The 12355-nt window shown below is 46.3% G+C and overlaps 2 protein-coding genes across 8 annotated transcripts in view; one reads left to right on the top strand and one right to left on the bottom strand.

Annotated features, from left to right (window-relative positions):
• The window catches only part of LOC106597706 (uncharacterized), a 159546-nt gene that overhangs the window by 91948 nt on the left and 55243 nt on the right, over window positions 1–12355 (bottom strand). The gene's annotated exons all lie outside the window — the stretch shown is intronic.
• Window positions 1–12355, top strand: part of LOC106583397 (butyrophilin-like protein 2) — a 99488-nt gene that overhangs the window by 75747 nt on the left and 11386 nt on the right. The window contains exons 8-10 of one of the 2 annotated variants that reach the window (XM_045711790.1): window positions 1469–1489; window positions 9123–9479; window positions 12011–12315. In XM_045711790.1, the coding sequence (XP_045567746.1) occupies window positions 1469–1489; window positions 9123–9479; window positions 12011–12315 (683 nt within the window). Of the gene's footprint in view, window positions 1–1468; window positions 1490–9122; window positions 9480–12010; window positions 12316–12355 lie in introns of those variants that run through there. The other variant, XM_045711789.1, reaches the window with a different exon arrangement.

Genomic DNA, 12355 nt, shown 5'->3' on the forward strand with positions numbered 1-12355 from the left:
GAACATGGCTCTGAGGGGTGACCAGTCCTCTACTGGCTGTGCTGGGTAGAGAGGAACCAGGCTCTGAGGGGTGACCAGTCCTCTACTGGCTGTACTTGGTAAACCAGAGGAACCAGGCTCTGAGGGGTGACCAGTCCTCTACTGGCTGTACTGGGTAGACCAGAGGAACCAGGCTCTGAGGGGTGACCAGTCCTCTACTGGCTGTACTGGGTAGACCAGAGGAACCAGGCTCTGAGGGGTGACAAGTCCTCTACTGGCTGTACTGGGTAGAGAGGAACCAGGCTCTGAGGGGTGACCAGTCCTCTACTGGCTGTACTGGGTAGAGTAGAGGAACCAGGCTCTGAGGGGTGACCAGTCCTATACTGACTGTACTGGGTAGAACAGAGGAACCAGGCTCTGAGGGGTGGCCAGTCCTCTACTGGCTGTACTGGGTAGACCAGAGGAACCAGGTTCTGAGGGGTGACCAGTCCTCTACTGGCTGTACTGGGTAGACCAGAGGAACCAGGCTCTGAGGGGTGACCAGTCCTCTACTGGCTGTACTGGGTAGAGAGGAACCAGTCTCTGAAGGGTGACCAGTCCTCTACTGGCTGTACTGGGTAGACCAGAGTATCCAGGCTCTGAGGGGTGACCAGTCCTCTACTGGCTGTACTGGGTAGAAAGGAACCAGGCTCTGAGGGGTGACCAGTCCTCTACTGGCTGTACTGGGTAGACCAGAGGATCCAGGCTCTGAGGGGTGACCAGTCCTCTACTGGCTGTACTGGGTAGAGAGGAACCTGGCTCTGAGGGGTGACCAGTCCTCTACTGGCTGTACTGGGTAGACCAGAGGAACCAGGCTCTGAGGGGTGACCAGTCCTCTACTGGCTGTACTGGGTAGAGAGTAACCAGGCTCTGAGGGGTGACCAGTCCTCTACTGGCTGCACTGGGTGGAGAGGAACATGGCTCTGAGGGGTGACCAGTCCTCTACTGGCTGTGCTGGGTAGAGAGGAACCAGGCTCTGAGGGGTGACCAGTCCTCTACTGGCTGTACTGGGTAGACCAGAGGAACCAGGCTCTGAGGGGTGACCAGTCCTCTACTGACTGTACTGGGTAAACCAGAGGAACCAGGCTCTGAGGGGTGACCAGTCCTCTACTGGCTGTACTGGGTAGAGAGTAACCAGGCTCTGAGGTGTGACCAGTCCTCTACTGGCTGCACTGGGTGGAGAGGAACATGGCTCTGAGGGGTGACCAGTCCTCTACTGGCTGTACTTGGTAAACCAGAGGAACCATGCTCTGAGGGTTGACCAGTCCTCTACTGGCTGTACTGGGTAGAGAGGAACCAGGCTCTGAGGGGTGACCAGTCCTCTACTGGCTGTACTGGGTAGACCAGAGGAACCAGGCGCTGAGGAGGTACCAGCAGGGTTTGATAATAACATGATGTTTTTATGTGTCAACATGTCTTCTAACTGACTTTTTTTTCTTATCATCCACAGATATATATGATGACGACATTGGTAAGTAGTGTGTTTGTGTCTGATGTTCCTACCTGTCTGTCTTTGTTCCTGTCCGTCTGTTTTGGTTGCAAGGTGAATTTATATTCCCTCCCCCTAAATATATACTTTATATTTTATATTCATATATTTAACCTTTTTTAACTAGGAAAGTCAGTTCAGAATAAATTGTTATTGACATAGACGTCCTCCCAAAAGGCTAAAGGACTCCTGCTGGGACGGGGGCTGGGATTAAAATACAATACAAATATAGGACAAAACACACATCACGACAAGAGAGACAACACAACACTACATACAGAGATACCTAAGACAACAACACAGCATGGTAGCAACACATGACAACACAGCATGGTAGCAACGCAGCATGGTAGCAACACAGCATGGTAGCAACACAGCATGGTAGCAACACAGGACAACACAGCATGGTAGAAGCACATGACAACACAGCATGGTAGAAGCACATGACAACACAGCATGGTAGCAACACATGACAACACAGCATGGTAGCAACACATGACAACACAGCATGGTAGCAACACATGACAACACAGCATGGTAGCAACACATGACAACACGGCATGGTTGCAATACATGACAACACAGCATGGCAGCAACACATGACAACACAGCATGGCAGCAACACAACATGGTAGCAGCACAAAACTTGGTACAAACATTATTGGTCACATGCAACAGCACAAAGTTCAAGAAGGTAGAGACACCAATACATCACACAAAGCAGCAAATTATTATTTCATGGGTAGACCAGAGGAACCAGGCTCTGAGGGGTGGCCAGTCCTCTACTGGCTGTACTGGGTAGAGAGGAACCAGGCTCTGAGGGGTGACCAGTCCTCTACTGGCTGTACTGGGTAGACCAGAGAAACCAGGCTCTGAGGGCTGGCCAGTCCTCTACTGGCTGTACTGGGTAGAGAGGAACCAGGCTCTGAGGGGTGACAAGTCCTCTACTGGCTGTACTGGGTAGAGTGGAACCAGGCTCTGAGGGGTGACCAGTCCTCTCCTGGCTGTACTGGGTAGACCAGAGGAACCAGGCTCTGAGGGGTGACCAGTCCTCTACTGGCTGTACTGGGTAGACCAGAGTAACCAGGCTCTGAGGGCTGGCCAGTCCTCTACTGGCTGTACTGGGTAGAGAGGAACCAGGCTCTGAGGGGTGACCAGTCCTCTACTGGCTGTACTGGGTAGAGAGGAACCAGGCTCTGAGGGGTGGCCAGTCCTCTACTGGCTGTACTGGGTAGAGAGGAACCGGCTCTGAGGGGTGACCAGTCCTCTACTGGCTGTACTGGGTAGACCAGAGGAACCAGGCTCTGAGGCGTGACCAGTCCTCTACTGGCTGTAATGTGTCGTGTCTTTGGCATCATTAAAACTTTGCTTTCAATGATACCGAATTCATAGCTGCAGACTAGTATTTAATATCAAAGACTTGTTCTTATTCTGTCGGTATCGATAATCTAAGAGTTTAACCACGTGATATGGTTAAAAGATTCAGCCATCTACTCAAACCTTAGCTTATACTCAGGTTCATGGTCTCTACTCAAACCTTTGCCCTCTCTTGGTAAGCTGGTATGCAACCTTTAGCCATCTCGTAATTGAGGTAAGCTCGGTCTGGTCTCAAACCTTGGCCCTCTCGTTATCGAGGTAAACTGGTCTGGTCTCCAACCTTGGCCCTCTCGTTATCGAGGTAAGCTGGTCTGGTCTGCAACCTTGGCCCTCTCGTTATCGAGGTAGGCTGGTCTGCAACCTTTAGCCGTCTCGTAATTGAGGTAAGTTGGTCTGGTCTCAAACCTTGGCCCTCTCGTTATCGAGGTAAGCTCGGTCTAATCTCAAACCTTGGCCCTCTCGTTATCGAGGTAGGCTGGTCTGGTCTCAAACCTTGGCCCTCTCGTTATCGAGGTAGGCTGGTCTGGTCTCAATCCTTGGCCCTCGCGTTATCGAGGTAGGCTGAAGTGGGAAAACCCAGGTGGGGGTTTCATTCGGAACATCAAAAAGGGCTTTCTCATGACGCCAGGTCCTGTCTGTGCCCCTGGGGGCGTGCCAATGACTTAGTGAAACTTTAAACAGAAATACAATTCTCTCACATTAACATCATTATTACATAGCATCCCATCATCTCACGAATAGGCTATATACAGGGGGTACCGGTACAGAGTCAATGTGGAGGCTATATACAGGGGGTACCGGTACAGTGTCAACGTGGAGGCTATATACAGTGGGTACAGAATCAATGTGGAGGCTATATACAGGGGGTACAGAATCAATGTGGAGGCTATATACAGGGGGTACAGAGTCAATGTGGAGGCTATATACAGGGGGTACAGGTACAGAGTCTATGTGGAGGCTATATACAGGGGGTACCGGTACAGAATCAATGTGGAAGCTATATACAGGGGGTACCGGTACAGAGTCAATGTGCGGGGCACCAGATAGTCGAGGTAATTGAGGTAGTATGTACATGTAGGTAGAGTTAGTAAAGTGACTGTGCATAGATAATAACAGAGAGTAGCAGGTGTATTATGAAGTGTTGTTCCAGCTGATACAACAGGTGTTATATGAAGTGTTGTTCCAGCTGATACAACAGGTGTTATATGAAGTGTTGTTCCAGCTGATACAACAGGTGTTATATGAAGTGTTGTTCCAGCTGATACAACAGGTGTATTATGAAGTGTTGTTCCAGCTGATACAACAGGTGTATTATGAAGTGTTGTTCCAGCTGATACAACAGGTGTATTATGAAGTGTTGTTCCAGCTGATACAACAGGTGTATTATGAAGTGTTGTTCCAGCTGATACAACAGGTGTATTATGAAGTGTTGTTCCAGCTGATACAACAGGTGTATTATGAAGTGTTGTTCCAGCTGATACAACAGGTGTTATATGAAGTGTTGTTCCAGCTGATACAACAGGTGTATTATGAAGTGTTGTTCCAGCTGATACAACAGGTGTTATATGAAGTGTTGTTCCAGCTGATACAACAGGTGTTATATGAAGTGTTGTTCCAGCTGATACAACAGGTGTTATATGAAGTGTTGTTCCAGCTGATACAACAGGTGTTATATGAAGTGTTGTTCCAGCTGATAAAACAGGTGTTATATGAAGTGTTGTTCCAGCTGATACAACAGGTGTATTATGAAGTGTTGTTCCAGCTGATACAACAGGTGTTATATGAAGTGTTGTTCCAGCTGATACAACAGGTGTATTATGAAGTGTTGTACCAGCTGATACAACAGGTGTATTATGAAGTGTTGTTCCAGCTGATACAACAGGTGTATTATGAAGTGTTGTTCCAGCTGATACAACAGGTGTTATATGAAGTGTTGTTCCAGCTGATACAACAGGTGTATTATGAAGTGTTGTTCCAGCTGATACAACAGGTGTATTATGAAGTGTTGTTCCAGCTGATACAACAGGTGTTATATGAAGTGTTGTTCCAGCTGATACAACAGGTGTATTATGAAGTGTTGTTCCAGCTGATACAACAGGTGTATTATGAAGTGTTGTTCCAGCTGATACAACAGGTGTTATATGAAGTGTTGTTCCAGCTGATACAACAGGTGTTATATGAAGTGTTGTTCCAGCTGATACAACAGGTGTTATATGAAGTGTTGTTCCAGCTGATACAACAGGTGTATTATGAAGTGTTGTTCCAGCTGATACAACAGGTGTATTATGAAGTGTTGTTCCAGCTGATACAACAGGTGTATTATGAAGTGTTGTTCCAGCTGATACAACAGGTGTTATATGAAGTGTTGTTCCAGCTGATACAACAGGTGTTATATGAAGTGTTGTTCCAGCTGATACAACAGGTGTATTATGAAGTGTTGTTCCAGCTGATACAACAGGTGTATTATGAAGTGTTGTTCCAGCTGATACAACAGGTGTATTATGAAGTGTTGTACCACAGCACCTTGGTAATGGATGCAGTTGACTATTGATAAAGAACCTGCTGTCCATTAAAGGGGCAATCTGCAGTTGCTACATTAATTTCTGTAGTTAATGATCCAGTGTTTTCAGACCCCTTGACTTGTTCCACATTTTGTTACGTTACAGCCTTATTTGAAAATGTATTTAAAAAATAAACATATTCTCATCAATCTGTACACAATACCCCATAATGACAAAGCGAAAACAGGTTTTTATTTATTTTTGCAAATGTATAAAAAATATATATATATAATTATCTTTTTCACGGCGCAACTAGAGAATATTACCAACCCCTAATCTTTGTAATTTTTTTACATTTACATTTACATTTTAGTCATTTAGCAGACGCTCTTATCCAGAGCGACTTACAAATTGGTGCATTCACCTATAATATCCAGTGGAACAACCACTTTACAATAGTGCATCTAAATCTTTTAAGGGGGGGGTTAGAAGGATTACTTTATCCTATCCCAGGTATTCCTTGAAGAGGTGGGGTTTCAGGTGTCTCCGGAAGGTGGTGATTGACTCCGCTGACCTGGCGTCGTGAGGGAGCTTGTTCCACCATTGGGGTGCCAGAGCAGCGAACAGTTTTGACTGGGCTGAGCGGGAACTGTGCTTCCTCAGAGGTAGGGAGGCGAGCAGGCCAGAGGTGGATGAACGGAGTGCCCTTGTTTGGGTGTAGGGCCTGATCAGAGCCTGAAGGTACGGAGGTGCCGTTCCCCTCACAGCTCCGTAGGCAAGCACCATGGTCTTGTAGCGGATGCGAGCTTCGACTGGAAGCCAGTGGAGAGAGCGGAGGAGCGGGGTGACGTGAGAGAACTTTGGAAGGTTGAACACCAGACGGGCTGCGGCGTTCTGGATGAGTTGTAGGGGTTTAATGGCACAGGCAGGGAGCCCAGCCAACAGCGAGTTGCAGTAATCCAGACGGGAGATGACAAGTGCCTGGATTAGGACCTGCGCCGCTTCCTGTGTGAGGCAGGGTCGTACTCTGCGAATGTTGTAGAGCATGAACCTACAGGATCGGGTCACCGCCTTGATGTTGGTGGAGAACGACAGGGTGTTGTCCAGGGTCACGCCAAGGCTCTTAGCACTCTGGGAGGAGGACACAAGGGAGTTGTCAACCGTGATGGCGAGATCATGGATCGGGCAGTCCTTCCCCGGGAGGAAGAGCAGCTCCGTCTTGCCGAGGTTCAGCTTGAGGTGGTGATCCGTCATCCACACTGATATGTCTGCCAGACATGCAGAGATGCGATTCGCCACCTGGTTGTCAGAAGGGGGAAAGGAGAAGATTAATTGTGTGTCGTCTGCATAGCAATGATATGAGAGACCATGTGAGGATATGACAGAGCCAAGTGACTTGGTGTATAGCGAGAATAGGAGTGGGCCAAGAACAGAGCCCTGGGGGACACCAGTGGTGAGAGCACGTGGTGCGGAGACAGATTCTAGCCACGCCACCTGGTAGGAGCGACCTGTCAGGTAGGACGCAATCCAAGCGTGCGCGGTGCCGGAGATGCCCAGCTCGGAGAGGGTGGAGAGGAGGATCTGATGGTTCACGGTATCAAAGGCAGCAGATAGGTCTAGAAGGATGAGAGCAGAGGAGAGAGAGTTAGCTTTAGCAGTGCGGAGAGCCTCCGTGACACAGAGAAGAGCAGTCTCAGTTGAATGCCCAGTCTTGAAACCTGACTGATTAGGATCAAGAAGGTCATTCTGAGAGAGATAGCAAGAGAGCTGGCCAAGCACGGCGCGTTCAAGAGTTTTGGAGAGAAAGGAAAGAAGGGATACTGGCCTGTAGTTGTTGACATCGGAGGGATCGAGTGTAGGTTTTTTTCAGAAGGGGTGCAACTCTCGCTCTCTTGAAGACGGAAGGGACGTAGCCAGCGGTCAAGGATGCGTTGATGAGCGAGGTGAGGTAGGGGAGAAGGTCTCCGGAAATGGTCTGGAGAAGAGAGGAGGGGATAGGGTCAAGTGGGCAGGTTGTTGGGCGGCCGGCCGTCACAAGACGCGAGAGTTCATCTGGAGAGAGAGGGGAGAAAGAGGTCAAAGCACAGGGTAGGGCAGTGTGAGCAGGACCAGCAGTGTCGTTTGACTTAGCAACGAGGATCGGATGTCGTCAACCTTCTTTTCAAAATGGTTGACGAAGTCATCCGCAGAGAGGGAGGAGGGGGGAGGGGGAGGAGGATTCAGGAGGGAGGAGAAGGTAGCAAAGAGCTTCCTAGGGTTAGAGGCAGATGCTTGGAGTTTAGAGTGGTAGAAAGTGGCTTTAGCAGCAGAGACAGAAGAGGAAAATGTAGAGAGGAGGGAGTGAAAGGATGCCAGGTCCGCAGGGAGGCGAATTTTCCTCCATTTCCGCTCGGCTGCCCGGAGCCCTGTTCTGTGAGCTCGCAGTGAATCGTCGAGCCACGGAGCAGGAGGGGAGGACCGAGCCGGCCTGGAGGATAGGGGACAGAGGAAATCAAAGGATGCAGAGAGGGAGGAGAGGAGGGTTGAGGAGGCAGAATCAGGAGATAGGTTGAGTAAGTCTGGCGCCGCGTCGCGGCTGGCTAGCACACCTCGATAATACTCAAACTCAAACTACACAATTATCTTAGATACAGAGACAGCACAGACAACTATGTAGCTGGCTAACTAACACTAACACCACACTAATCAAGTCGTTGCATACATTTTAAACGCATTTTGGAGATAAAAGAGACCGTTTTATTTATTGTTAACAAACTGCTCTGAATGACGGGTCTCAAATGCATAACATTATCAAATATAATAGCTTAGCATAACATTAACAAATATAATAGCTTCGTACAACATTATCAAATATAATAGCTTAGCATAACATTATCAAATATAATAGCTTAGCATAGCATTATCAAATATAATAGCTTAGCATAACATTATCAAATATAATAGCTTAGCATAACATTATCAAATATAATAGCTTAGCATAACATTATCAAATATAATAGCTTAGCATAAAGTTATCAAATATAATAGCTTAGCATAACGTTATCAAATATAATAGCTTAGCATAGCATTATCAAATATAATAGCTTAGCATAGCATTATCAAATATAATAGCTTAGCATAGCATTATCAAATATAATAGCTTAGCATAACATTAACAAATATAATAGCTTCGTACAACATTATCAAATATAATAGCTTAGCATAACATTATCAAATATAATAGCTTAGCATAGCATTATCAAATATAATAGCTTAGCATAACATTATCAAATATAATAGCTTAGCATAGCATTATCAAATATAATAGCTTAGCATAACATTATCAAATATAATAGCTTAGCATAACATTATCAAATATAATAGCTTAGCATAACATTATCAAATATAATAGCTTAGCATAACATTATCAAATATAATAGCTTAGCATAACATTATCAAATATAATAGCTTAGCATAACATTATCAAATATAATAGCTTAGCATAAAGTTATCAAATATAATAGCTTAGCATAGCGTTATCAAATATAATAGCTTAGCATAGCATTATCAAATATAATAGCTTAGCATAGCATTATCAAATATAATAGCTTAGCATAGCATTATCAAATATAATAGCTTAGCATAACATTATCAAATATAATAGCTTAGCATAACATTATCAAATATAATAGCTTAGCATAACATTATCAAATATAATAGCTTAGCTCTTTAACTGTGTGTCATCTGTTTTTCTCCAGGGTCGTCTGAGGTTCAGGTTGTTGGACCGGCTGACCCAGTCGTTGCCTTAGCTGGTGATGACATCATTCTACCATGTTCCCTGAAACCCAGTGTCAATGCTGAGGACATGGTAGTGGAGTGGACAAGATTGAACCCGAAAGCAGAAGTCGTCCATCTTTACCGTGATGGTCGAGACTCCAATAAGGACCAGTCTCCATCCTACAGGGGAAGGACATCAATGTTTCATGAAGAACTGAAGAACGGCAACGTCTCCTTAAAGCTGACCAGAGTTACTCTCTCTGATGCTGGAAGCTACAAGTGCTTCATTAAAACACTGACCAGCCAGGTGAATGAAACCACCATTCAACTCCTTGTTGGTGAGTCATGAATACTGGACATGTGATCAGAGGTTGTATTGGTAAATCTGGCTAAATGATTGGCTGCTCAAATATCAACATGTCTTCCTCCCTCATCATTCCTCCCTCTGTTATAGATCATGTATTCAGCTGGTCTTCCTTCCTCTGTTATAGATCATGTATTCAGCTGGTCTTCCTTCCTCTGTTATAGATCATGTATTCAGCTGGTATTCCCTCCTCATTCCTTCCTCTGTTACAGATCATGTATTCAGCTGGTCTGCCTACCTCATCAGTCCTTCCTCTGTTATAGATCATGTATTCAGCTGGTCTTCCTCCCTCATCAGTCCTTCCTCTGTTATAGATCATGTATTCAGCTGGTCTTCCCCCCTCATCATCCCTTCCTCTGTTATAGATCATGTATTCAGCTGGTCTGCCTCCCTCATCATTCCTTCCTCTGTTATAGATCATGTATTCAGCTGGTATTCCCTCCTCATTCCTTCCTCTGTTATAGATCATGTATTCAGCTGGTCTTCCTCCCTCATCAGTCCTTCCTCTGTTATAGATCATGTATTCAGCTGGTCTTCCCCCCTCATCATCCCTTCCTCTGTTATAGATCATGTATTCAGCTGGTCTTCCTTCCTCATCATTCCTTCCTCTGTTTTGCACAAACGAGTATAATTCCAAATGTAATAAGAAATAGGTTTTGTTTTATATAAACGATTTATTCATTGAATTTACATAAAATGTGCTGTATCGTGATATGTATTGTTATTGGGATATGTGATTTTGGCCTTATTGCCTACAGGGGGGTACCGGTACCGAGTCAATGTGGAGACTATATACAGGGGGTACCGGTACAGAGTCAATGTGGAGGCTATATACAGGGGGTACCGGTACCGAGTGAATGTGGAGACTATATACAGGGGGTACCGGTACAGAGTCAATGTGGAGGCTATATACAGGGGGTACCGGTACAGAGTCAATGTGGAGACTATATACAGGGGGTACCGGTACCGAGTCAATGTGTGGGGGCACCAGTTAGTTGAGGTAATTGAGGTAGTATGTACATGTAGGTAGAGTTATTAAAGTGACTGTGCATAGATAATAACAGAGAGTAGCAGGTGTATTATGAAGTGTTGTTCCAGCTGATACAACAGGTGTATTATGAAGTGTTGTTCCAGCTGATACAACAGGTGTATTATGAAGTGTTGTTCCAGCTGATACAACAGGTGTATTATGAAGTGTTGTTCCAGCTGATACAACAGGTGTATTATGAAGTGTTGTTCCAGCTGATACAACAGGTGTATTATGAAGTGTTGTTCCAGCTGATACAACAGGTGTATTATGAAGTGTTGTTCCAGCTGATACAACAGGTGTATTATGAAGTGTTGTTCCAGCTGATACAACAGGTGTATTATGAAGTGTTGTTCCAGCTGATACAACATTTACATTTACATTTACATTTTAGTCATTTAGCAGACGCTCTTATCCAGAGCGACTTACAGTAGTGAATGCATACATTTCATACAATTTGTGTGCTGGCCCCCCGTGGGAATCGAACCCACAACCCTGGCGTTGCAAACACCATGCTCTACATCCGGGTTAGGGGAGGGTTTGGCCGGGGGGCTTCCTTGGCTCATCGCGCTCTAGCAACTCGTGGCGGGTCGGGCGCCTGCAAGCTGACTTCGGTCGTCAATTGAACAGTGTTTCCTCCGACACATTTGTACGGCTGACTTATGGGTTAAGCGAGCAGTGTGTTAAGAAGCAGCGCGGAGTGGTGGGTCATGTTTCGGAGGACCTTCGAGCCCGTTGGGGAGTTGAGACAAGGTCGTAAACTACCAATTGGATATCAGGAAAATGTGTAAAACATTTTTTTTTAAGTGTTATATGGGAAATGTCTCTTACGTATGGAGTTGCTATAGGAGTTGATGACGGTGTGTATCTGGTTGGGGGACAGAGGGCAGCCGTAGATAGAACTCAGGGTGCTGTAGTCCTCAGTGGTCAGGTCTGGAGGGCCGATGGCCGGGGCAGTGCACACCGTCACGTTAAAGTCCACCCTGCCATGACCCTGAGCCTTGCTACTGTTCTCCTTACAGAATGGAACCTCAAACAAGGGCTGTGTGTGTGCCAGCAGCAGTAGTAGCAGTGTGCGGCTGTGTTGGAAGTTCTGCAGAGTGTGATGGCCCTTCTCCAGGGCCTCCCTGAAACAACACAGTGTATCCTCCACATCCAGAGGAACACACACCACACACATGGCCCGGCGCACCTCAGAGAGTTCGAGGAGCTCAGTGTTTGGGTTGGTGGGAGTGTTGCACCCTCGTCTGGGGGCAGGCACAGCAGGGGGAGTCCAGCAATTCAGCAGCTGGATTAGCAGCAGCTAATACAACAGGTGTATTATGAAGTGTTGTTCCAGCTGATACAACAGGTGTATTATGAAGGGGGAATAGGTTTGAAACATGCCCTCTTCATGACTGTCTTAGTATGTTTGGACCATGTTCGTTTTTTGGTGATGTGTATCAGCCAGTGATCTGTTTTATCTTGTATCTGTGTAGGTGCTGTATCTCAGCCAGTGACCTCTATTATTGGAACCAAAGGCGGGGGGGTGGTCCTGAAGTGTGAGTCTGGAGGCTGGTTTCCTGAACCTGAGATGGAGTGGCTGGACAGTTCTGGAACCATCCTCCCTGCTGATGGACCTCCAGAGAGACACAGGGACTCAGAGGGCCTCTACACTGTGAGACGACATGTCACCGTGAACCAGACTGACACCAACAGGTTCACCTGTAGAGTTCAACAGCAGGAGATCAACCACATGAAGGAGACAGAGATTCATGTCCCAGGTGAGGTCTTCATTGGTTAACCCAAATACCTGAGACACCTTGTTAGTTAGACTTGTTTGT

Source organism: Salmo salar, unplaced genomic scaffold (genome assembly GCF_905237065.1).
Source record: "Salmo salar unplaced genomic scaffold, Ssal_v3.1, whole genome shotgun sequence".
Classification (NCBI taxonomy): domain Eukaryota; kingdom Metazoa; phylum Chordata; class Actinopteri; order Salmoniformes; family Salmonidae; genus Salmo; species Salmo salar.